This window comes from Nuphar pumila, chromosome 3 (genome assembly GCF_984573655.1).
Source record: "Nuphar pumila chromosome 3, dmNupPumi1.hap1.1, whole genome shotgun sequence".
Lineage (NCBI taxonomy): Eukaryota > Viridiplantae > Streptophyta > Magnoliopsida > Nymphaeales > Nymphaeaceae > Nuphar > Nuphar pumila.
The window spans coordinates 40,792,124-40,817,086 of record NC_143251.1 but is presented as its reverse complement, the minus strand read 5'-3'; the positions used below and the strand labels follow the sequence as shown (position 1 = coordinate 40,817,086).

The 24,963-nt window shown below is 36.9% G+C and overlaps 1 protein-coding gene across 5 annotated transcripts in view; it reads right to left on the bottom strand.

Annotated features, from left to right (window-relative positions):
- LOC149842682 (plant UBX domain-containing protein 8-like) overlaps positions 1-24,963 on the bottom strand; it is a 43,744-nt gene that overhangs the window by 5,659 nt on the left and 13,122 nt on the right. The window contains exon 9 of one of the 5 annotated variants that reach the window (XR_016430800.1): positions 21,140-21,458. The exons of 3 other annotated variants lie outside the window; for them this stretch is intronic. Coding sequence is in view for 1 of the 2 variants with exons in the window: in XM_089999358.1 (XP_089855484.1) it covers positions 13,851-14,078 (228 nt within the window). In the remaining variant the exon portion in view is untranslated. Of the gene's footprint in view, positions 1-13,835; positions 14,079-21,139; positions 21,459-24,963 lie in introns of those variants that run through there. One more of the 5 variants, XM_089999358.1, reaches the window with a different exon arrangement.

The following is a 24,963-nucleotide window of genomic DNA, read 5'->3' as shown; positions in this document are numbered from 1 at the left end:
TGCCTACCAACTTTCTTAAAGAATGGTCATATCATGAATGCATAAAGGCATCGGAGCTTCAAAAAGAGTTGAAAGTTGTTCCAAGTATTTATTCCTCTTCCTCTCTCTCTCTCTTCTCGCTTGCTTTGTATTTTTTTGGTTTCATGACCAACAAAGAAGTGGCGACGGTAGTCCCAATCAAATTTGATGGAAAGAACTATGGGCTACCACTATTAAAAGAATTCTTATTGGTAAAGGATTATGAGAGTGTATTGATGGTTCAGCAATTGAATCAGAACTCACTCTCACAAAATCTATTAAAGAAATGGACGAAACCATTAAGAAAGAAGTTCTCAAAGAAAAAGAAAAGGAAAAGGCTCTTGTGGGTTATAAGAAAGCCTTGAAAGAATAGGAAATAGCCCATGCCAAGGTACTTTCCCTATTCATGGGAAGTATGAACGAACATACATGTGAAACTATTTTGGAATTTGAGAGAGCCAATGAAGCATGGCTCTTTATTAAACAAACATATACTCAATGTGATATTGCCTTTAGATGGGAACTTCAAGATAAAATACACAATTGTAAACAAGGCGACGAGTTTTAGAGAGTATTTTGGATCTCTAAAGAAGTTGTGGGATCAAATGGCGAAGTTAGAGCCCATTTGGGAAACTCCCAATAACGCTCAACTTAGAAAGAAGCAAATAAATAATGAGCAATTTATGAGAGGATTTAGACCAGAGTTTGAACAAATGAGAAGTAATATCATTCATAGTAGACAAGATGAAATTCTTATTATCCAAGAGGTTTTAGCTCAAGTTTGTATGGAAGAGACTAGATTGAAGTCTCAAAATGAAACAGGAGAAGTTAAAGGCAATGTGCTGGTCGTTTCAAAACCGAGAGCCAACATCCATACATACAAACTGTCACACTTTCATATGAACAATAATTATGGGAAGAATTGTGTGTATGAGGGAAAAGAAAATGGAAAGAAAAGATGATGCATTTTTTGTCATAATTGTGGAAAACTGAAACCTATTAAACCATTTTATCCGAAATTCAAGAACAAAGATGAAAGAAAGGTTGTTTCGGTTGGTACCCTTCAAGCAAATCAATTTCAAACATGTGTCTTTCTCAACTTGTGGAAGCATTTCAACCTCTTCTCAAAGGACAATCCGTGACTGGTGACGTTGTCTCTTCCTCTTCTCCTCCAGGTATGGCTCCTTGTATGACGTATAATAGATCTATACTTTTCAATTATAGTAATTCTACTGGTAAAATAAATGTTTTTACTGCCGATGGAACCTCTCTTGATATTAGTAAAATTTAAAATTTTGAAAAATGTCCAAGTTTTAGTATTCCTCAAATAAGATTTGTTCCAAAACTAAATCTAAATTTGCTTTTTATTTCTCAAACAACTGATCATGGATGTAGAGTCACATTCACTTCTAACCAATGTTTAATACAAGATCTCCAGTCCAAAAAACATATTGGGGAAGGGCATAGAGAAAGAGACATGTATTATATGGATCAGCTGAAAAATTTCCTCCAAGAGTTTTTGCCTTAATATTCAAAAATTGAATAAAGTTTTGTGGCATCAAAGACTAGGGCACCCTAGTATATATAAATTATCCAATATTTATAATCTGAGGACTTTTTGTAATGAACAAATCGCATGTACTGATTGTATTCTTGCTAAAATGAAATCAATTTGAAATCAATTTCATATCAAGAGAGGTTTTTCTTTGCTTCTAAACCTCTTTAATTAGTTCACTCTGATGTTTAAGATCTTGCCCCTGTTGTCTCCAAGGAAGGATATACTTATCATATTATTTTTGTGGATGATTACTCTCACTATACTTGGATATATTTTCTCAAACATAAATATGAAGTATTTGAGAATTTTAAAAAATTTCATTAGTGACGAATCTTTTGAAGACCAATATATCTATTTTTCGTTCTGATTCAGGGGGTAAATACATATCTAATGACTTTCAGTAATATCTAAGAGAAAATAGAATACTTCGTCAAAGGTCATGTGCTAATACACCACAACAAAATGGTTTAGCCGAAAGAAAGCATTGGCACATAATAGAAACCACTAGAACCCTTCTCATATCTAAGAGCGTTCCAAAATATTTTTGGGCTGAAACAACTATCTTATAAATAGGTTGCCCTCCTCAAAAATTCAAAATGTTTCACCATATGAAAAGATTTATAAAGTCTCACCTGATTATCCTAGACTAAGGATCTTTGGGTCTAGATGTTTTGTACTCACCCATAAAATGATAAAGTATCTCCTAAGGCCATCCCATGTGTATATTTAGGATACGGAGAAAGCCAAAAAGAATTTAGGTGTTATGACCTTAAAAATAATAAGTTATATATTTCTAGGAATGTCACATTTTTAGAATAAGAAAATGTTTTTGACACTACCACACCAAAAGATGAAAATGAATACAATTTTTTTAGAAATTTCCCTTGAAAACAATGCTACACAAAATTAAGACATTAATGAGATAGCTCGCAATTAATCTCAATCTGATATTCAGTATAATGAATCTCATCTGGCTGTCATTAAATACTAAAGAAGAAAAGATAATGAACAACTAAGTACTTTAGAAAAATATTTGAACATAGAAGAACAAGAAAACATAAGAATTAGGCACTCAAAGGGACCACGTAGAGCCCCAGATAGATTTATACCATATGAATCATTTGAATCTCATTATAGAGCTTGTTTAGCAAAAAATTATTCATACTTTGAACCTTTTACATATAATCAAGCAAAGGATTATCCTAAATGGCAAAATGATATGAAAGCAGAAATTAAAACCTTAGAAAAAACTCAAACTTAAGAATTATCTGACATACCAACCAATAAGAAATTCATAGGATGTAGGTGGGTATTTAAAGTTAAAACTAAAAGTGATGGATCTCTAGAAAGACATAAAGTTAGGTTAGTCGCCAAAGGATATTCTTAAGAATATAAAATTGACTATAATGAAACTTTTGCTCTTGTGGCACGAATGATTATTGTTCGAATTATCATAGTCATAGCCTCTATTAGAAAGTGACAAATTTACCAGATGGATGTTAAAAATGCATTTTTAAATGGCGATTTAAAAGATGTATATATGGATCCACCCCTGGATATAATGTTCCTAAGGGAAAAGTTATTCACCATAGAAAAGCTTTGTATGGTCTTAAACAAGCTCCAAAGGCTTGGTATGATCGATTTTGTTCTGTTATGCTTAAGCTTGGATATACTTCCTATTATACTGACATTGCTTTGTTTGTTAAGAATTTCGCTGCAGGTATTGTTATTTTACTACTTTATGTTGATGATATGATCATAATTAGAGTAGATAAACATAGAGTAGATCAAGTTAAATTTATTCTTAAACAAAGTTTTGAAATGACTAACCATGGTTTTCTCAGATTTTTCTTAGGGAATGAGGTTGCATGTTCTCCTAGAGGGTATTTTTTGTCTCAATCCAAATTTGTAGATGAAATTATTGACTAGTTTGGAATTACTGATAACAAAAGAGTAGATACTCCTGAAGTGATAAATGCAAAGATGAAAATTGATGATGTAGCACCTTTGGATGATCCTACTCCATATCGGCAGATGATTGGATCATTGACATACTTGACTGTTACCGGACTAGACATAGCACATGAGCGTTATGATGAGTATTATTAGATATTTGAAAAATTATGCTTCTAAAAGATTATTTTTATCTTTTTCTTCATCTCTTAATTTAATTGCTTACTCTGACTCTGATTGGGGGGAGACCCAAATGACAAACGCTCAACAAATGGTTTTTGTATTTTTGTAGAAAATTTCCTGGTATCATAGAAATGTAAGAAGCAACAGAAGGTATCGCTATCCTCCACTGAAGCCGAATATTGAGCCATGACAACTACTATAACTGAAATTGTATGATTGAGGCGTCTTCTCTAATAAGATGTCTTGAGAAGACTCTACCGCAGTCCAATCTGCACAGAAAACAAAAAGCAGAGAGAGAGAGATGTACAATGGTTGGGGCAGCTCAAGCACTCACGACCACCGAGCCCTAATCCTTATAAAGTAAAAGAAAATATACAATAGACGGTATTACAAAAATGCCATTAATGAAACAGCATTGTGCGTGTGTTATTTAACGTGCGTATGGATCTGGATCCAGATCCATACGCATATTGTATTTTAACACCCTCCCTCAAGTTGTACGTGGTTTTGGAGCATGTACAACTTACTCTTCAATAGCCAAAATTGACGTCATGTTAACCCCTTGGTAAACAAGTCTGCCACTTGATCTTCTGTTCGAACATGACGTAGTTCTATCTCTTTCATCTCGACTTTCTGCCGTATAAAATGTTGATCAATCTCAATATGCTTCGTTCTGCTATGCTGAATAGGGTTGCATGCAATATTGATTGCGCTTTGATTGTCGCATAGGATAAATGATCGAATAATTGTCTCTCCAAGGTCACTCAATAAGTGTCTAATCCATGTAACTTTTGTCGTGTCTGTGGCCATCGACCTGTATTCTTCCTTTGTACTCGATCGTGCCACTGCCTTTTATTTTTTTACTGCTCCAAGACACTAAATAGTGTCCAATGTATACACAGTATCCAGAGACGGATCGTCTCTCATCTGGATCCCCTGCCCAATCTGCGTCTGTATAAGTGATGAGTTCATGTCCTATATGTAGGTTATCGTTTTTGCGATAAACAAGTCTGTCTCCTATAGTTCCTTTCAAATAGCGTAGAATACGCTTCACAGGTTCCATATGACCTTTTGTTGGAGCATGCATAAACTGAGATACCTGATTGAGAGCATAAACTATATCAGGTCTGGTAAAAGTCAAATACTGCAGCATCCCTACGAGACTTCTATACGGTGTAGGATTGATACAAAGGTGGCCATCTTCAGAGCTCAGCCTTTGTAGTACACTCGGAGTGTTGACAGGTTTGCAATTCGTCATCCAGGCTCTTTCCAGAAGATCAAGAGTGTACTTCTATTACATGAGTGTCAATGTGTTTTCTTTTCTGTCAACCTCTACACCAATGAGGTATCTCAACTCCCCTAAATCTTTCATTTTGAAAGTTTTCATCAAAAACCGCTTCACTTCTTGCACATGATTATCTGAGCTCTCTGTGATCACAATATCATCAACATATATAAGAAGTGCAACTATGTCTGTCTCCCGGTAAATAAAGAGCGAGTGGTCCAGATAGCATCTTCTAAAGACGTAGCCTTGAATTTGCATGGAGAAACTTTCAAACCAAGAACGAGACGCTTGTTTCAACCCATATAGAGATTTCCTTATCTTGCACACCCAGGCAATAGGATCCTTCTCGGCATACCCAGGAGGTTGCTCCATATATACTTCCTCCTTTAGAGCCCCATGCAAGAATGCATTTTTAACATCCATCTGACTAAGCTTCCATCCTCGGTCGACTGTGTTAGAAATCCACCCGTACCTACGTTGAGAAAGAGAGAGAGAGAGAGAAACGAAGAGATGAAAGCAATGTTAGAAAATAACATATATATGTATATACTTGAATATATATATATATACATACTTTTCGTAATACAAGAGTATGTATATGTATATAACTATATATTTAAAGTATATACTTATATTCTTGTAATACTTTTTATTTATTTATTTTTGTAATTTTATTTCTTTCTTTTTTTTGTCTTTTTGTCAAACCGTCATAAGTGACTAGAGCTGTTGGGCTATCAAAACAGCCAACAGCCTTTTTGTCAGGTTCTGTCAAAATGTTGACTGTTTGAATAGAGCTGTTGGGCTACTCCCAACGGCTCTAATTAGAGTTGTTGGGAGTATCCCAACAGCTATTCCAATAGCTCCTCTCATGTAATCTCTCTATAAATAAGGGCATGCTGCCCATTATAATTTAAACATAAAGGTAGAGGGTTTTACCTCTTACATATTCAGATTCAAGTGCATTTATGCACTATTCTTATGTTTGTGTTGTGGAGCATTTTGTATGCTATTTTGGTTTACCATATTGGGTGAATGTATGTTTTGTCAAGTTGTTTGTAGACTTGATTGTGTGTAAGACTCTTTACATGGTATCAGAGCTTGGTGTATGATCAACCGTGCATTGGTGAGCTGCCTCGTAAAGCATGTCTTCTCTCTTTCGTGATTGGTGGTTCTTTTTTTTCTTTGGATTCATCATGGGTAAATTTTTTTCGCACAATACAAGCAACTCCAACTTCATTCCGCCATTCAAACTTGAAGGAAGCAACTATAACATTTGGGCGGGACACTTGGAGACATTCATCAAGGGTCAAGGTTTGTGGGGATTTGTAAGAGGTATTATTCTTGAACTCACTCCCAAAATTACATTAGGTGAAAATGACGTTGAGACTAGTCTTGAAGAAAAAAAACAAAGCCATGGAAGAATACTACAAAAAATTAGATAAATGGGAAATGAAAAATGCCAAAATTCTTTCATGGATGCTTAGTAGAGTTGAGACAAAAATTGCCTCAAACCTTTTGTGTTACAAAAAGGCAAATGAAGCATGGGAATATCTTAGAGGTATGTTTACCGAAAAAGATATGGCTCACAAGTATTATCTCCAAGAAAAAGTTAGAAACATTAAATAAGGAGATAAGAATGTAAGAGATTATTTTATGGAGTTATCTTCCATTTGGACCCAACTTGCCCAATTTGAACCCAAATGGGAAGGAAAGTGTATGGAAATGCGGAGAGTTCAAGTTGAAGAAGAGAGACTTTTCGCTTTTCTCTATGGTTTGAGACCCGAGTTTGAACAAACAAGGGCCTCCTTGCTATCATCTTCATCACCTTCTCCTATTCATGAGATTCTCACTAAACTTAGTGGAGAAGAGACTAGACTAAACATGAGTAAAAATATTAGTGTGCTTGCTACTTCTAGCAATGGTCAAGAAGAGTATTGCGCACTTGCCGCATCAAAACCAGGACACTATATCAAGCCATATAAACCTCCTCATTTTAATAAGAATCGAGGAGAATCAAAAATCGTTTGCCATAATTGTAATGAGCCCGGTCATATTAGGCCTCAATGTCCTAGATACAAATATAGGCCTCAAGAAAAGCGTGTTGCGGCTGCACCATCAAAACAAGATGAAGATACTTTGAATCTCAAAGACCTCACCAAATCATTATCTCAACTGCCAGAGGCATTGCAACCGCTGCTTAAAGGATCTACCTCAGGAGCGGCCATTGCAACATCTTCTACTCCTGGTATGTGCTCTTGGCTTCTTGATTCAAGAGCTTCTTTTCATATGACCCCACGTAGATCTATACTATCCGAATGTCAACCTAATTCAAATGCATTATTTGTTTCCACTGCCGATGGTACTGCCTTGGAAATAGAGGGTGTTGGAATTTTTAAAAATGATTTGCCAAAACATAACTTTTATATTCCGAAAATAAGACTTATACCAAAACTTCATCTTAATCTATTTTCTGTTTCTCAAATCTCGGATCATGGATGTGATGTCATTTTCTCATCAAGTAAATGTTGGGTGCAGGATCGCCAGTCCGGAAAATTGATTGGGGAAGGTTCTAGGCAAGGAGATCTCTATTATATGGATTTCTTTTGTATTCCAAAGGAATCATTTTGCAACACTGCCCAAACAAAAGACATACGGACTTGGCATCATAGACTTGGGCATCCAAATATAAGGAAATTAAATTTTGTACCTATTATGAAGAATCTTTGTAAAGATAATTTTGAATGCAAAGAATGTTTACTTGGTAAAATGACAGTCTTGCCTTATGGTCAAAGAACTTTTTACTCCTCAATGCCTTTTGAATTAGTTCATTCGAATGTATGGGGTCCTGCTCCTGTAGCCTCTAAAGGAGGATTCTCCTACTATGTTGTGTTTATTTATGACTTCACTAGATATTGTTGGATTTACTTTCTTAAGTATAAATCAGATATATTTGCAACCTTCAAAACATTCCATAACATGATTAAAAATCAATTTGAAAGTAAACTCAAAATTCTCAGAACTGACTCTGGAGGAGAATACTTGTCAAATGAGTTTAAACAATTTTTAGAAAACGAAGGAATTTTACATCAAAGATCATGTCCTAGAACCCCGCAACAAAATGGAATTTCAAAAAGGAAACACAGACATATTATGGAAACTACAAGGACTCTTCTTATTGCTAAAAATGTTTCAAAAAATCTTTGGGCTAAAGCTGCAATCTTATAAATAGGATGCCTTCCAAAACTTTATCTAATGAAATTCCTTTTGAAAAATTATTCAAATATCAACCTGACTATCAAAGACTGAGAATCTTTGGTTGCAAATGTTATGTTTTGAATGATAAAGGAGATAAACTATCTTCTAAAGCTATTTCATGTGCGTTCATTGGTTATTCAGAAACACAAAAAGGATTTAAATGTTATGATACCAAAAATGATAAACTTCTCATTTCAAGGAATGTTAATTTTGTTGAAAATGAAAGTGGATTTGAAGAAAACGTGTCGGAAGACATAAACTCTTATTATTCTTTCTTGTTTAAACTATTGTCTAATGATGAAAATATTTATGTAGAACCTCTTATTGAAAATAGAACAACAGTTGAACCAATAGTATACACTAGAAGAAATCGAAATGCATCCAATGAAGGTGTAAATCAAAGTAATCATGAAGCATCAGAAATTTTCATTCCCTCCTAAACATAGAGCATGTCTTATAGCTATCCACTCATATTTTGAACCCTCATGTTACAATGAAGCAAAAAATTTACCTGAATGGATAAAAGCTATGCACATAGAATTAGAAGCTCTTAAAGATGCTAATACTTGGAAAATTCTGGATTTACCTATGGGAAAGAAGACAATAGGTTGTAGATGGGTTTTTAAAGTAAAAACCGAAAGTGATGAATCCTTGGAAAGGCATAAAGCCAGGCTAGTTGCCAAAGGATATTCTCAAGAATACGGAGTAGATTACGAAGAAACTTTTGCCCTTGTTGCCAGAATGACCACTATTCGAATGCTTGTAGCTATTTCAGCTATTAAAAATTAGAATATATTTCAAATGGATGTTAAAAATGCATTTTTAAATGGGAATCTCAACGAGGAAGTATATATGGATATTCCACCTGGAATAATAATTTCTTCAGGTAAAGTGCTTAAATTAAAAAAGGCATTATATGGCCTCAAACAAACACCTAAAGCTTGGTTTGATACTTTTAATAATGTTATTACAAGGTATGCTTTTAAACCATGCTATACTGATACAGCTTTGTTTATCAAGAACTCTTCTGCTGGTATTATAATTTTACTTTTATATGTTGATGATATGTTAATTACAGGTAGTGACAAGGAGGGAATCAAGAAAGTAAAACAGTTTTTGAAAATTTCTTTTGAAATGACAGATCTTGGGTTTCTAACATACTTTCTTGGTATAGAAGTTGCATACTCTAACCGAGGATACATATTGTCACAAACAAAGTTTGTTTCAGATATTATTGACAGGTCAGGACTTTCATATGATAAAGTTGTTGGTACTCCAGAGATTGTCGGAATGAAAATGTGAGTCGGTGATGGAGTTCCTTTGGACAATCCAACTCCCTTCAGACAACTAGTGGGATCTCTTATGTATTTAAGTATTACAAGACCAGACATAGCCCATGCTGTACATATAGCCAGTCAATTTCAACATGCTCCAACATCAGCTCATATGAGTGCAGTCATGAGAATTATTAAAGACATCAGAGGCACTATAAATAAGGGAGTCTTTCTGTCCTCTTCTTCCTCCTTAGATCTTATTGCATATTCTGATGCTGATTGGGGAGGAGATCCAAATAACAGGCGCTCAACAACTGGTTTTTGTGTATTTTTAGGTGAAACTTTGATTTCATGGAGGTGCAAGAAACAACAAAAGGTGTCATTATCATCTACAGAAGCTGAATATAGAGCAATGGCAACTACTACTATGGAAGTTGTGTGGCTCAAACAACTGATTTCAGATATGGGGATTCACCTTCAGAATCCTACAAGATTGTGTTGTGACAATAAGAGTTCGATATACATTGCTCGAAATCATACGTTTCATGAAAGAACTAAGCATATAGAGATGGATTGTCATTTTGTTCGTGAAGAATATTTAAAGAAGACTATTGATCCTCCCTATGTGACATCAGAATATCAACTTGCTGACTTCTTCACCAAGGCACTGTACTCACCAAGATTCAACTTTTTACTTGACAAACTTTCGGTGATTTCACCATAAGTTTGAGAGAGACTATTAGAAAATAACATATATATGTATATACTTGAATATATATATATACATACTTTTTGTAATACAAGAGTATGTATATGTATATAACTATATATTTAAAGTATATACTTATATTCTTGTAATACTTTTTTATTTGTTTATTTTTGTAATTTTATTTCTTTCTTTTTTTGTCTTTTTGTCAAACAGTCATAAGGGACTAGAGCTGTTGGGCTGTCAAAACAGCCAACAGCCTTTTGTCAGGTTCTGTCAAACAGTCAAAATGTTGACTGTTTGAATAGAGTTGTTGGGCTACTCCCAACGGCTCTAATTAGAGTTGTTGGGAGTAGCCCAACAGCTATTCCAATAGCTCCTCTCATGTAATCTCTCTATAAATAAGGGCATGCTGCCCATTGTAATTTAAACATAAAGGTAGAGGGTTTTACCTCTTACATATTCAGATTCAAGTGTATTTATGCACTATTCTTATGTTTGTGATGTGGAGCATTTTGTATGCTATTTTGGTTTACCATATTGGGTGAATGTATGTTTTGTCAAGTTGTTTGTAGACTTGATTGTGTGTAAGACTCTTTACAAGCAAGAGGTGAGCGGCTGTCACAATTTCAGTGTGAAATCGTGACCTAAACTATTCATTTATGACTTAATTTTTACAGAGGTTTGGATCCGGGTCTGGTGTATCTAGACCCGATTAAAATATAACGTATATTGTACACATTTTTTTTACATGGATCGGGTCGGATCCTTTTGCACCTTTTTCACCCCCCCCCCCCCCTCAAGTTGATCATGGTTTTGGACCATGAACAACTTGCCTTTAAGCATCCAAAAACGATCCTTTGTTAACCCTTTGGTAAATATGTCTGCAACTTGTCTTTCAGTACTGATGAATTCAGGTTCAATCTCTTTTTCTTCAACCTTTTGTCTCACAAAGTGTTGGTCAATCTCAATGCGCTTAGCACGACTGTGATGTACTGGATTGAATGACATGTTGATAGCACTTTGGTTGTCACATAGCAAGGTAGTATGAGAGATCTTTTCTCCTACTTCAGTTAGTAGATAACTGATCCATGTGACTTCGGCAGTAGCAGCAGCCATGGATCTATACATAGCCTCAGTGCTTGATCTAGCGATAGCCTTTTGTTTTCTACTACTCCAAGAGACTAAATTTCTTCCAATGTAGACACAATATCCTGATGTAGATCTTCGTTCGTCAGGATCTCCTGCCCAGTCTGCATCACAGTATACAGTAAGTTTGTGCTCATCTTTGCCATGACTGTGGTGAATATATCAATTCATCCCCAATAGTCCCTTTCAGATATCTAAGGATTCTCATGACCGCTTCCATATGTCGAGTACGTGGCGCATGCATAAATTGAGACACTTGATTGACAGAATAAACGATGTCAAGTCTAGTGAATGTGAGGTACTGTAACATTCCTATTATGCTTCGATACCTGGTAGGGTTATCACACAGATCTCCATCATCAGCGCTAAGTTTTTGATGAAGCACACTCGGAGTTCCTAAAGGTTTGCTGTCTTTCATACCTGCCTTGCTGAGAACGTCTACGGTGTACTTATGTTGAGTGAGTGTCAAACCATGAGTCTGGTTATCAACTTCTACACCAAGAAAATAACGTAGAACTCCAAGATCTTTCATTTTGAACCTTTGACCTAGCAAGCCTTTTACTTTTTGACGGTGAGAGGTAGAGTTTTCTGTGATGATAATATCATTGACATAAATTAATAATAGAGTGGTCACAGTCTGACTTTTAAAAATAAATTAGTAGTTTAGCATGGAACGTGAAAATCCATGTTTCTGAATCTCTAACGAGAAGCTATCAAACCAAGAGCGAGATGCTTGCTTCAGACCATAGATAGCTCTGTTTAACCTGCACACATGGGTTTTACCATTTTATTCTTGATATCCAGGGGGTTGCTCCATGTATACTTCCTTCTTCAAATCTCCATGCAAGAATGCATTTTTCACATCGAGCTGACTGAGCTTTCATCCATGTTTAACAGCCAGAGAAATAATAATTCGAATTGTTCTCATTCTTACAACCGGACCAAAGGTCTCATTATAGTCTTGCCCTGCTTCTTGAGTGAATCCTTTTGCCACAAGCCTTGCCTTATATCGTTCAATGGTTCCATCTGGCTTGTACTTTATTTTGTAGACCCATTTACATCCGACAACATTTTTGTCAGGTGGTCTGGGAACAACTTCCCAGGTTCCACCTTCATGTAAGGCTTGCATTTCATCATTCATGGCTTCTACCCATTTGGTAGAAGTGGTTGCCTGATAGTACATAATGGGATCATCTTCCTTATTGAGTGCAGTTAAAAAGAGTTGAAGATCCAAGGAGAAGTTGTTATAGCTAACCCACCTGTCAATGGGATGTTGTATGCGGTTTGATTTTCTGACCTCAAGAGTATGAGAAGAAGTTGGATTGGCGACTGAGACATGATTTGAATGACAGTCGCTGTCTAGAATAGACAATACCTTTGTATCTGCCCGGTACTTCCTCTGCATTCTGTGATCCCGACGTCCCAATGTTCTCAAACATCTCTTCTTCTTGTTGCACGCAATCTGAGGAACATGCTTCATTGGAGCCAACAAAAAGTTCTGAACTCAGCCAAGGATAGTAAACTTCAGTTGGCATGTTCGTTGCGTCAGCTCTGTCATCAAAGTTTTGTTCATCAAAGACAACATTTCTTGAGATTCTGATACGTTTGTTGGTGGGATCATAACACCTATATCCTTTGTAGTCATCTGCATATCCCACAAACCTACACTTCTAGGCCTTGTCCTGAAACTTGTTTCTCAGAGACTGATCAATATGCACATAGCAAACACATCCAAAAACATGCAGATCATGATAACTAGGATAAGCTCCAAAAAGACAGTGATAAGGAGACTTATTTTCCAGAACAACCATGGGCAGTCTATTTATCACATGCACGGCAGAATGGAAAGCTTCTATCCAGAGGTTGATGGGAAGATTACTGTCATGAAGCATACTCATGGCACTTTCAACGATATGTCTATGTTTTCGTTCAGCAATTCCATTTTGTTGAGTGTGAGGGCAGATATTACTCTAATGAAGCATACTCATGGCACTTTCAACGATATGTCTATGTTTTCGTTCAGCAATTTCATTTTGTTGAGTGTGAGGGCAGAACACCCTTCTTCCTGTTCCGTTATTTCGAAGAAAATAAATAAAATCACAGGATGAGAATTCCCCACCTCCATCACATTGGAAAAATTAAATAGACTCAGAGAATTAATTTTTGACCAAGGAAAGAAAATTTTGAAACAAAGAGAAGACTTCTGACTTATTTTTTATGAAATATATCCAAGTGTATCGAAAATAACTATCAACAAAGATTAGGTAGTATCTGCTTCCAGATCCAGAGACAATTGGGGCGGGTCCCCATACATCAGAACAAATAATCTCAAAAGGTTTTGAAGCTCTCTTATTAATTGAATGAAAAGGCAATACATGACTCTTGCATGAAAGGCAACTGGAACACTTACGACTGCTTTCATCCCCATTGAGACTTTCTTTTTGAATGAGATTATTAGAGACAAGTTTTTCAATAAAAATGACCCCCACAATGTCCTAATCGACTATGCCATAAGAATGGCTTATTACATTCAGAAATACTAAAAACATTAGCATAAAAGGGTGAACATGACTCTAATGAAGGCTTCGAATTCAGATGAACAGGGCGGACAGCATGACATGGAGCTTCTTCAAAGACATACATATTGCCTCGTCTCTTTCCTTCAACGAATGTTTCCCTCGTGCGTAGGTCTTTGACCTGCACAGAAGAGGGGGTAAATTCAACTGAAGCATTATTATCATCAATAAGTTTGGAAACAGAGACAATATTTTTCTTGATGTCAGGAGCATGAAGAATGTCAGAAAGAGTAAGAGTAGAATATGACATGGAAATGACAGTTTTTCCAACATGAGAAACAGGATGATGGGATCCATCTCCAGTGACAATCTTACTTTTTCCAAAATAAGGAATAGGGTTAAAAATTTTACCTGCATCGCCTGTCACATGAGTCGCTGCCCCTGAGTCAACAAACCAAGTGTCTTCGTCATTCTGCTTCAATTTCAACTCTGACAAGGCAGATATCAGCAGATCTTTAATCTCTCCACTGTCTCTCGTATTTGCGAATCTTCTTTTGGTTTCTGTCTGTGGACCCTTTCCTTTATTTTCTGGATTATGCTAGCAGTTCGCCTTGATATGCCCCTTTTTGTTACAAAGGAAGCAAGTAGGGATGGATCTTGGTCCTTGCGCATGAGCTAACATGTTTGGAGTGGGAAGCAGACCACGCCCTCTGTATCCACTTCGCCCTCCTCGTCCCCGTCCTTTACCATAAATCACGCCTGTGGCAAAAACTTCTTGAGAATTTGAGTGAATGTGTGTTTCTTCAGAGAATCCCTTCAGAGTCATTTCATATTGGATCAATTTGGCTCGTATCTCGTCAAAGTTAGGAAGAACATGAAGGCACAATAGTGAAGTGACTATCATATTGTAGTCAGATCCCAATCCACTCAGAGTTTGTTGCACCATGTCATTGTCACTTACAGCACATCCTATAACTGCAAGTTGATCTTTATCTTGTTCAAATATTCCATGATGGTCATGGAGTCTTTTCTTAACAGCTGAAATTCTCTTTTCAGAAAAACCATCCTTGCTTGAGAAACCTGCGAATGCGTCTAAACCAATCGTTCCCAGAGTTGTAGTGTTGTACAATTGTCGGGAATGGCAACAAGGACCTCTTGAGACAGAGTTGAGGTGATGTATGCAACAATTGATTGATCCTTCTTTTCTCAATTGAGAAATTCTATACTTTTGACATACACGATCGAACTCGCCCCTTGATCATCTTTCTCTTCTCTCGGAGCAAATTCTGGTGGGACTGGGGTGGTTCCATCCAGGTGACCTAAGAGACCTTGGCTCCTTATAAAAGGAATGATTTGCCTCTTCCAAATCAAGAAGTTTGAGGTATTCAACTTTTCAGAAACGAGTTGATTGAGAAAACTTGAAGAAATATGTGATTGGGAGGAATAAGGATCCATAGAGAATGAAATTCAGCAAGAGTGCTCACGAAATGCTCAACCCCTTCTTTTTTTTTACGATCTGGGTTCACGTGAACGGGATTCACGTGAATCTCATATCCAAGAGAGAAGCAAGCCCACGTGCGATGTGGGTACACAAAAAAAAATCAGAAAAGGGAAAAGAACGAGAGAAGGAAACGAAGAAGAGTAGAAAAAGGGGGAAAAACTGAATCTCAGATCCAAGAGAGAAGCAAGCCCACGTGCGATGTGGGTACACAAAAAAAAAATAGAAAAGGGAAAAGAACGAGAGAAGGAAACGAAGAAGAGTAGAAAAAGGGAGAAAAACCTCAAAACTCTGATGGTCGCACCTGCCGGAAACCTCCTTCCCTTTTTTTTTGCCCTTAGACAGATCTTCGCTCTGATACCATGTTAGAAATCCACCCGTACCTACGTTGAGAAAGAGAGAGAGAGAGAGAGAAATAAAGAGATGAAAGCAAGAGGTGAGCGGCTGTCACAATTTCAGTGTGAAATCGTGACCTAAACTATTCATTTATAACTTAATTTTTACAGAGGTTTGGATCCGGGTCTGGTGTATCCAGACCCGATTAAAATATAACGTATATTGTACACATTTTTTTTACATGGATTGGGTCGGATCCTTTTGCACCTTGCTAAGGATATGATGACACGAATTGTGCCCATTTTGACAACCGAACTAAAAGTTTCATCGTAATCTTCACCATATTGTTGTGTGAATCCCCGAGCAACAAGTCGTGCCTTATGTCTGTCAATACTTCCTTCGGGCTTATATTTTGTCTTATAAACCTTTTTTTTAACCAACTACATTCTTTCCTTCTGGCCGAGGTACTATTTCCCAAGTCTGGCACTCATGAAGAGCTCCCATTTCTTCATTCATAGCCTCAATCCAATGACGGGATTGAAGAGCTTGATTAAAACAAGTAGGTTCATTCTGTTTTGTGAGTTGAGACATAAACAACTGAAAATCAAGAGAAAAGGTCTCATAACTCACCCATCGCTGAATAGGGTGCCTGATGCATGACGACCTTTGAGCCGGATGACTAGAAACGATTTTCAGATCTCTCGACCTTGTATTTCTGTCCCTTCTAGTGTAGACCTGTCCAGAAAAGCGTTCAACTGGAGGTGGCTCAACGAAGGATGGCTCGACATGGATCGGTGTGTTACTCAACTCCCTATTCAAGTCGAATGAAGGACAAGGCGCCTGACATGTCTCTCCTGTATTGGCAAAAAGGGTTGCGCTCATCCATGGATCATACACCTCTACTGCTCGAGATGACAACGGTTCAGAGTCATTGATATGAAAATTTTGTTCATCAAAAACAACATTCTGAGAGGTCCTAATACGTTTTACGGTAGAGTCATAGCATCGATAGCCTTTGTATTCATCCGCATACCCAACAAATTGACACTTAGCGGCCTTGTCCTGGAACTTATTTCGCAAAGATGAATCAATATGTACATAACATACGCAACCAAAAACATGCAGCTCATCATAAGAGGGATGTTGCCCAAATAAAGTATAATAAGGGGATTTCTGATCCAGAAGTGTCATAGGAAGACGATTTATGATATGAACAGATGTGTGAAAAACTTCTGTCCAAAGACCAATGGGCATATTGTTGTCATGTAACATGCTCATCGCACTTTCGACAATATGCCGATGTTTCCTCTCTGCAACCCCATTTTGTTGAGGGGTATGGGGGCAAGAAACTTGTCGACTTATGCCTTTATCTCGAAGAAAAGCAATAAACTCATTCGATGAATACTCTCCTCCACCATCACATTGTAAATGCACAATATTACAGGAAAACTTTGTGTTGACCATCGAATGGAATTCCTGAAATATTCGAAAAACTTCAAGCTTATGTTTCAAGAAATATATCCAAGTATAGCGAGAATAAGAATCAATAAATATAACATAGTAGCGGCGGCCAGAGAGAGAAGGAATAGGAGCAGGTCCCCAAACATCGAAAGAAACAATTTCAAATGGCTTTGAAGCTCTTTTATTGATAACATGAAAAAGAAGAACATGGCTTTTGCAGAGTGCACAAGATGAACATCTTTTATTCTCTAAAAAGGAACATAAACTAGACTTTGGAACAAGACCATCAAATACAAGTTTTTCAATGAAACCCCGACTACAATGTCCCAAGGGACTGTGCCAGATATCTAGCTTATTACAATGAGATGAATCAAAATTTTCTAATGGACGGAAAGACAAAGACTCTGAAGGCGAAGATACTGAAGAATGCTTGGACGGCTCCAACTGGAGAACTGGAACTGAGGGAATCTCGTTGAAGACGTACATGTTTTCTCGTCGCTCCCCCTTAGCGAACGTCTCCTTCGTTCGAAGATCCTTAACATAAACAGAGGAGGAAGTAAATTCGACTGAAGAATTCATATCGTCAACAAGTTTAGCCACAGAGACAATGTTCTTTTTAATATTAGGAGCAAGAAGGACATTGGACAAGTGAAGTGAGGACTTTGACAGAGGAATATGTGCATTGCCAATATGAATGATGGAGTGATAAGTTTCATCTCCCGCAACTATACTACCTTTTTCAAGATAAGGCAATAAGTGAGATAGCTTACCCGCATTACCCGTGACATGTGTGGTAGCACCAGAATCAACATACCATTCTCCTTGTTCATTTTGCTTGATCGTCATTTGTGATAATGTAGATAGTAAAAGTTGTTGCACATCTGCAGATGGTGCTTTCGAGTCCATAATCATAGCTGGCTTATTTTCAATTTTGTTTATTTTTCCTTTGTTCTGCAAATTAAACCAGCAATCGGCTTTCACATGTCCTCGTTTGTTACATAAGAAGCAAGTGGGCACTCTCCTCTGATTCCCTGCATTAAAGACACCTGAACTATTAGGTGTAGGCAAAATACCACGTCCTCCCTGCCCAAAACGTCATCGGCTCCTGCCTCCTTGATTGTCGTTGTATCCTCGTCCAAAGCCAACAGAAGTGCCCATGGCCAAAACTGAGTGAGAACGGGCTAATTCATTTTCTTCTGCCCTTTGTTTCATAATCATCTCATGCTAAAGAAGTTTTGCCTGAAGATCATCAAAGTTGGGCAAGTGCGGAAGACATGATAAAGTTGTGGTAAACATGTCAAAATCAGGGCCCAATCCATTAAGAAGTTGTACTTTATCTTTATCTGAAATAGCACTTCCAATAACAATCAGTTGGTCAGTGATACTCTTCATGCGGCCTATGTATTCCATAACTGTCATTGAGCCTTCAAACTCTGAAACTCATTTTTCAAGTACATAACCCGAGCTTCTGATATCTAAGAGTATGTCTAAGAGAGCTTACTTCATAGTTCTACTACAGTGCAATCATCTGAAAGAATCGCCAACACTTCTTAAGAGAGTGTTGACGTAATATAAGCAACCAAAGATTGATCCCGCTTTCTCCAAGCTGTATACTCTGGATTTTTAATAGATTTGGTAAGGATGTCACCCTTCTCATCATTGGTTTCCTGCAAAATAAGTCGTGATGGTACAGGAACAGAACCATCCAGATGTTCATCGAGATCCTGACTTCGTATAAACGAAAGTATTTGTCTCTTCCATGTCAAGAAATTAGAATGAGTAAGTTTTTCTGTAACAAGCTGATTTAAGAAATTTGCAGAGGGACCGAAAGACGAAAAGGAATCCATGTTGATGAAACAACGAATAAGCAAACAGGTCGGAAGGGAAGAAACGACCTCTTATTATTATTATTATTATTATTATTATTATTATTATTATTATTATTATTATTGTTATTATTATTATTATTATTATTTTATATTGCTGAACGTCAGTCACTGTTATATCTGGAATACAAAGGAAACGATTCAGACTCGTGTAAGTTGTAGATTAAAAAGGGAAATCACAACCTGATACCAATGACGTCAAGGAAAAGAGAAAAAGAAACGCAGAATAGAGCAACGATATTGATTATCTGATATAACTTATTGACTTAGGGACAAAAGACAAATAACGATAAGTTAAAGAAAACATAATCGACAAACGTACAGCAAAAGGAAAAGAATTAAGGGAACTTACGGTAGAGGTTTAAGAAAAGAATATCGAGGGTTGTGCGTGATGCTTTGAATCGAAGGAAAAGAGGGCCAGAAACTTTACCGACAGGGATTTAGATTTAAAAGATACCACAGGAAACGAAGATCTCGTTAAAACGATTCTCTGGTAGGGTTCTGCAACCTTAGCTTTGATACCATATAAGATGTCTTGAGAAGACTCTACCGCAGTCCAATCTGCATAGAAAACAGAAAGCGGAGAGAGAGGAAGAGAGAGAGATGTACAATGGCTGGGGCGGCTCAAGCACTCACGACCACCGAGCCCTAATCCTTATAAAGTAAAAGCAAATATACAATAGACAATATTACAAAAATGCCATTAATGAAACTGCATTGTGCGTGTGTTATTTAACGTGCGTATGGATCTGGATCCAAATCCATACGCATACTGGATTTTAACATTCTCAAGGATATGGGAGTAATCATGATAGAGCCATCAAGAGTCAAGACTATGTTGTGATAACAAGAGTGTTATCTAAATCATATTTTTCATTAACACACTAAACATATTGAGATGGATTGTTATTATGCTCGCAAAGAATTTTTGAAGACCATTTCACTGCCATATGTGACTTCAAAATATGAGTGTGCAAACTTCTTTAAAAAAACCTTGTCTTCCCCAAGGTTTCATTTCTTATTGGACAAACTTTCGATTATCCCACCAAAGTTTGAGGGAGTGTTAATATATATTTATATATATATATATATATATATATTTATGTATATGTTTACATATATATTTCTGTACATTTTTGTATATTTGTAAATTTAGGGTTATTTTTGTCTTTTCACATTATGACAGAACTAAGTGTGTTTTTATCTTTTTTATTTTTTTATTTTTTTATTTTTTTATTTTTTTATTTTTTTTTTTTTATTTTTTTTTTTTTATTCCTCTTTATGTAAATATTCCCAGCCATCATGGAATTTTTGGGAATTAATAGGGAGTCGTTGGACCCTACCCAACGGCTCTCTATGAGCCTTGTGAAGTACCCTCTCTCTCATCTTATGTAATCGCAAAGGGTTGTACCCTAATAATATTTCTTGTTTTTTATGTGTTATCAGCCCTTAAGTGGCTTATTCTTGTGTTTTCTTGTGTTGACCCATAAGAGGTCATATTCTCACAGTGTTCACTTGCCCATAAGTGGCTCACTAAAGCATAAACATCAGTTTGTGACAATTCATAGAAGACAATTCTAGATATCTAAACTTTTCTTTCAATCGGATCATAGCACTTATGGGCTTTTTGCCCATTCAAAAAACCCAAGCAGCACTTAGCAGCTTTGAGAGAATTTATCTCTGTCTATCAAGTAAAAACACAAAATAGGTACATCCAACACTTAAATCATTTTTATAGTTCGAAACAATTTCATACAATTTCCGAAAAGGAGATATACCTTTGAGAACACCCAAAGGCATACGATTTATCTAGTAGATAGTCACATAAACAACATCAACCCAATATATTTTTGGCACACATCTACCAAAGAGAAGAGCTCTAGTAGTCTCCAAAATATGCCTATTGAATCAGTCAAAGAGTTAAATCTTAGCTGCAAATTGAATTTCAATCATAGCAAAAAAAAAAATTGAAGATCTCAAAAAGTTAACACCTACTTATCATGAAATATACTTAAGCATATTTTGTGCAATCATCAATAAATGTGACAAAATACAACGAACCTCCTTTGGACAATACTGGTGAGGGACCCCGCACATCTGAATGAACAAGATCAGACGAACACAGCTTCCCAGTCTCTAGTGTCAAATGGCAAAGCATGACCCTTCGCCATCCTTTAACTTTCAAATTCCTAAACATGCCTTGACACGAACAACTATGGCTCGCCTAAACTCCTAGCATATATCAAATGTTGCAACCTAGAACAATCAATATGGCAGAGTCTCTGATACCACAAAATTGACTCATTCATTAATCATTACCACAAGGTGCATTGCCCACCTCTAATCCCTTGGCCCTCCGATGTTGTGTATGACTCTTAAGCTAACCAAAGCAAAGAGAAGAATGTTAGTTAAGCTTCTAGAAGGGAAAAATATAGTTGGGTGCAAGTGGGTATACAAAATTAAGACCACAGTTGATAGATTGATAGAAAAGTACAAAGATCGACTCGTAGCGAAAAGGTATAGTTAGCAGTATGGGATAGACTTCGCTAAGAACTTTGCTCATGTTTCTCATATAACCACTATGAGGACATTATTGGCAGTTGCTACAGTTAGAAGATGGGATTTATGGCAGCTTAATGTCAAGAATGTGTTTCTAAACGGAGATTTGAAAGAAGAAGTTTACATAATAGTATGTAGGAGGGAAGACTACCCCAAGGGATTATTGATAAGGAGGGAAGAGTATGTAGGTTAAATATAGTTTTGTTACTTTGTATAGCTTGAAGCAATCCCCAAGAGCTTGGTTTGACAAATTCAGTTCAATTCTTAAGAGATTAGGTTTCAAGTAAAATTTTCATGATCCTGCTTTATTTGTGACTGCTTCCAATAGAGGGCAATGCATACTCATGTTGCATGTAGATGACATGGTCATTGTTAGAGACAATAGGATTACGACTGAGGAAGTGAAGACTCAATTGACAAAAAACTTTAAGATGAAAGAGTTGGGCAAATTGAACTATTTTCAGGGGACTTAAAGTTGCATACTTAGAGAGACTCAGAGAGGCTATTTGTCGACAGAACATAAGTATGCAGAAAATTTGATCAGCAAGGCAAAGCTAGCTGGGGATAAAAAGCAAGCAGTTACTCTCATGAAAGCCAACTGCAAACTGAAGCATACAGATGGTGAGATTCTTGATGATCCTACAGTATACAAACAATTGGTAGGAAACTTGATTTACTTGACCATCTCTAGACCAGATCTTACCTTTGTAGTGCATGTGGTGAGCCAATTCATGAGGGTCCTTAGATCATCTCACTTGGCAACGACACTGAGGAATGAGGATCATTAGATATGTCGGAGGCACCATGCATTATGTCTTAATTCTTTTCTGTTTCATCTGCAATAGAGTTAAAGGCTTATTGTGATGTATATTTTGGAAGAGTATCACAAGACAAGCATTTTACAACTGGATTTTGCATATTCTTAGGTGACTCTTCAATATCATGGATGAGCTAAAATACATATGTAATCTATATATATATATTGTCTAAGCATACCCACTAGGGGTATTTTAGACATTTCACAAGTACCCGATAGGGGTACTTGTCTTTTTTGTTTTTCTTTTTGTATTTATTTTGCACTTTATTTTTTATATTTTTTGTTTTATTTCCAGCCACATAAGGGGCCCCACTATGGAGTCGATGGGGCCCCCAACGGTCACATTTGTGACCGTTGGGGGCTCCCAACGACTCCATGGGGAGCCCCCTAGGTGGCTCTCCTTTTAAGGCCTAAGGCCACCCCTCCTCTCCTCTTTTTTGTGTATATATAGGGGTGAACCCCTCTTGTATTCTTTACTCTTGAGAGCTCTCTCTCTTTTCAATAAGAGACATTTATATTTTTATGTTGTGTTGTCTCTTGTGGGTTTGGGTGTTAGCCCTTTTGTTTGTTTATTAGTGAATGTTGTAAGTGCTTAACGCACTCTTTGTTTTTCCGCATATTTCATTACATGGTATCAGAGCCTTGTGTATGCTCTTCTTCTTAATATAGCTTGTTGTGTAGCTATATTTTTTTCTTGTTATATCTCTCTTCGTTTTTCCTCTTGTGAGTGATTAAATGGAAGGAGAACAAAAGATTGATCTCTCCTTCAAGCTCAATGGTTCCAACTACATGATGTGGGCCGCCGCCATGGAGAACAACCTGAAAGGTAAAAAACTTTGGGGATACGTTATGGGCACCATTCTGGAAACTCAACTCCAACTAACTAAGATGGATGGTGATCAAGAAAAAGCCCTTGAAGGAAATGCTCGCATGAAGGCCATCGAAGATCACCAATCTAAAGTAGAAGATTGGGAAAGTAAGCATACCAAGATTCTTGTTTGGTTCATGAACAATGTGGAGCTCAAGATTTGCGCCAACATTGCTAAATTTCGGATGGCTAACGAAGCATGGTTCTTTATGAAAGGTATGTTTACTCAAAAAGACCTTGCTCGTCAATTCTTTCTTCAAGAAAAAATCCGGACTATCAAGCAAGGGGAGATGAGTGTAAGGGATTACTTTATCACTCTTGGACCCCTATGGGATGAACTATCCTTACTAGAACCAAAGTGGGTTTCTAGTGTGGATGTGGAATTAAGGAGAGAACAAATGGAAAAAGAGCACTTTTTCCAATTTTTACATGAGCTTAGGCCCGAATATGAACAAGTTAGATCTTCTCTTCTTCATAGATCTAAGCCTCTTTCCTTGGAAGATGTCATAGCCGAAATATGCCAAGAAGAAACTCGTCTTGGCATGATTAAAGGAGGAGATGATGTTTTGGCCGTATCAAAACCCGGCAACCATATGAAACCTTACAAACCCCCACATTTTGGATGGCAAAATAATTTTAATGGCAACTATAGAAAAGTCATTTGCCATCATTGTCAAGAGTCGGGTCATATAAGACCTAATTGCCCTAAGTTGAATGAAGCACCTAAACATAAGGTTGCTTCCGTTGAAGAAGCTACTCAAAAGAAAGAAGAAACCATCAAAGGGAAGGAATCTTTTTCTCTTGCTCAACTATCGGAAGCACTACAAACTCTACTTAAGATACCATCAACCTCGGGTGCCGCCATAGCTTCTTCCTCTCCTCCAGGTATGTGTTCTTGGATCCTTGACTCTGGAGCTTCCTTTCATATGACCCCGCTTGAAAATGAGCTTTCCGATTTGTGTAATAACTATAAAAACTCCTATGTTTCAACTACCGATGGTACATCTTTACAAGTAAAAAGTTTTGGAACTTTAAATTTTTCCAAAGATTTCTTTGTGACAAACGTGAGAGTTGTACCTCAACTTAATTTAAATCTCCTCTCTGTTGCTCAAATATGTGACCATGGATGTGAAATCTCTTTCTCAACTAAGGATTGCTCTATACAGGATCTCCGGTCCGGGAAGCAGATTGGGCAAGGCCATAGGAGGGGAGATCTCTATTATATGAGCAACTTAAAACTCCCCACCAACTCTTTTTGTAACCATGTCCAAGATAAAAATATTGAAATTTGGCATCAAAGACTTGGACATCCAAGTTTCTCAAAAATGTACTCCTTTCCATTTGGAAAGAAATTTTGTAATGAGAAACATTTTGTTTGCAAGAGTTGTATTTTTGGCAAAAATGAAATTCACTCCTTTTCCAAACCGAACTTTTGTGTCCAAAAGACCTTTTGAGTTAGTCCATTCGGATGTTTGGGGTCCTTTCCCGGTCATGTCTAAAGAAGGGTACTCCTATTACGTTACTTTCATTGATGACTACACTAGGTATGTATGGATCTACTTTCTCAATTTAAAATCCGAAGTCTTTAACTTCTTCAAAAAGTTTCATATGATAGTTAAAAATCAATTTTCAAGTAATATC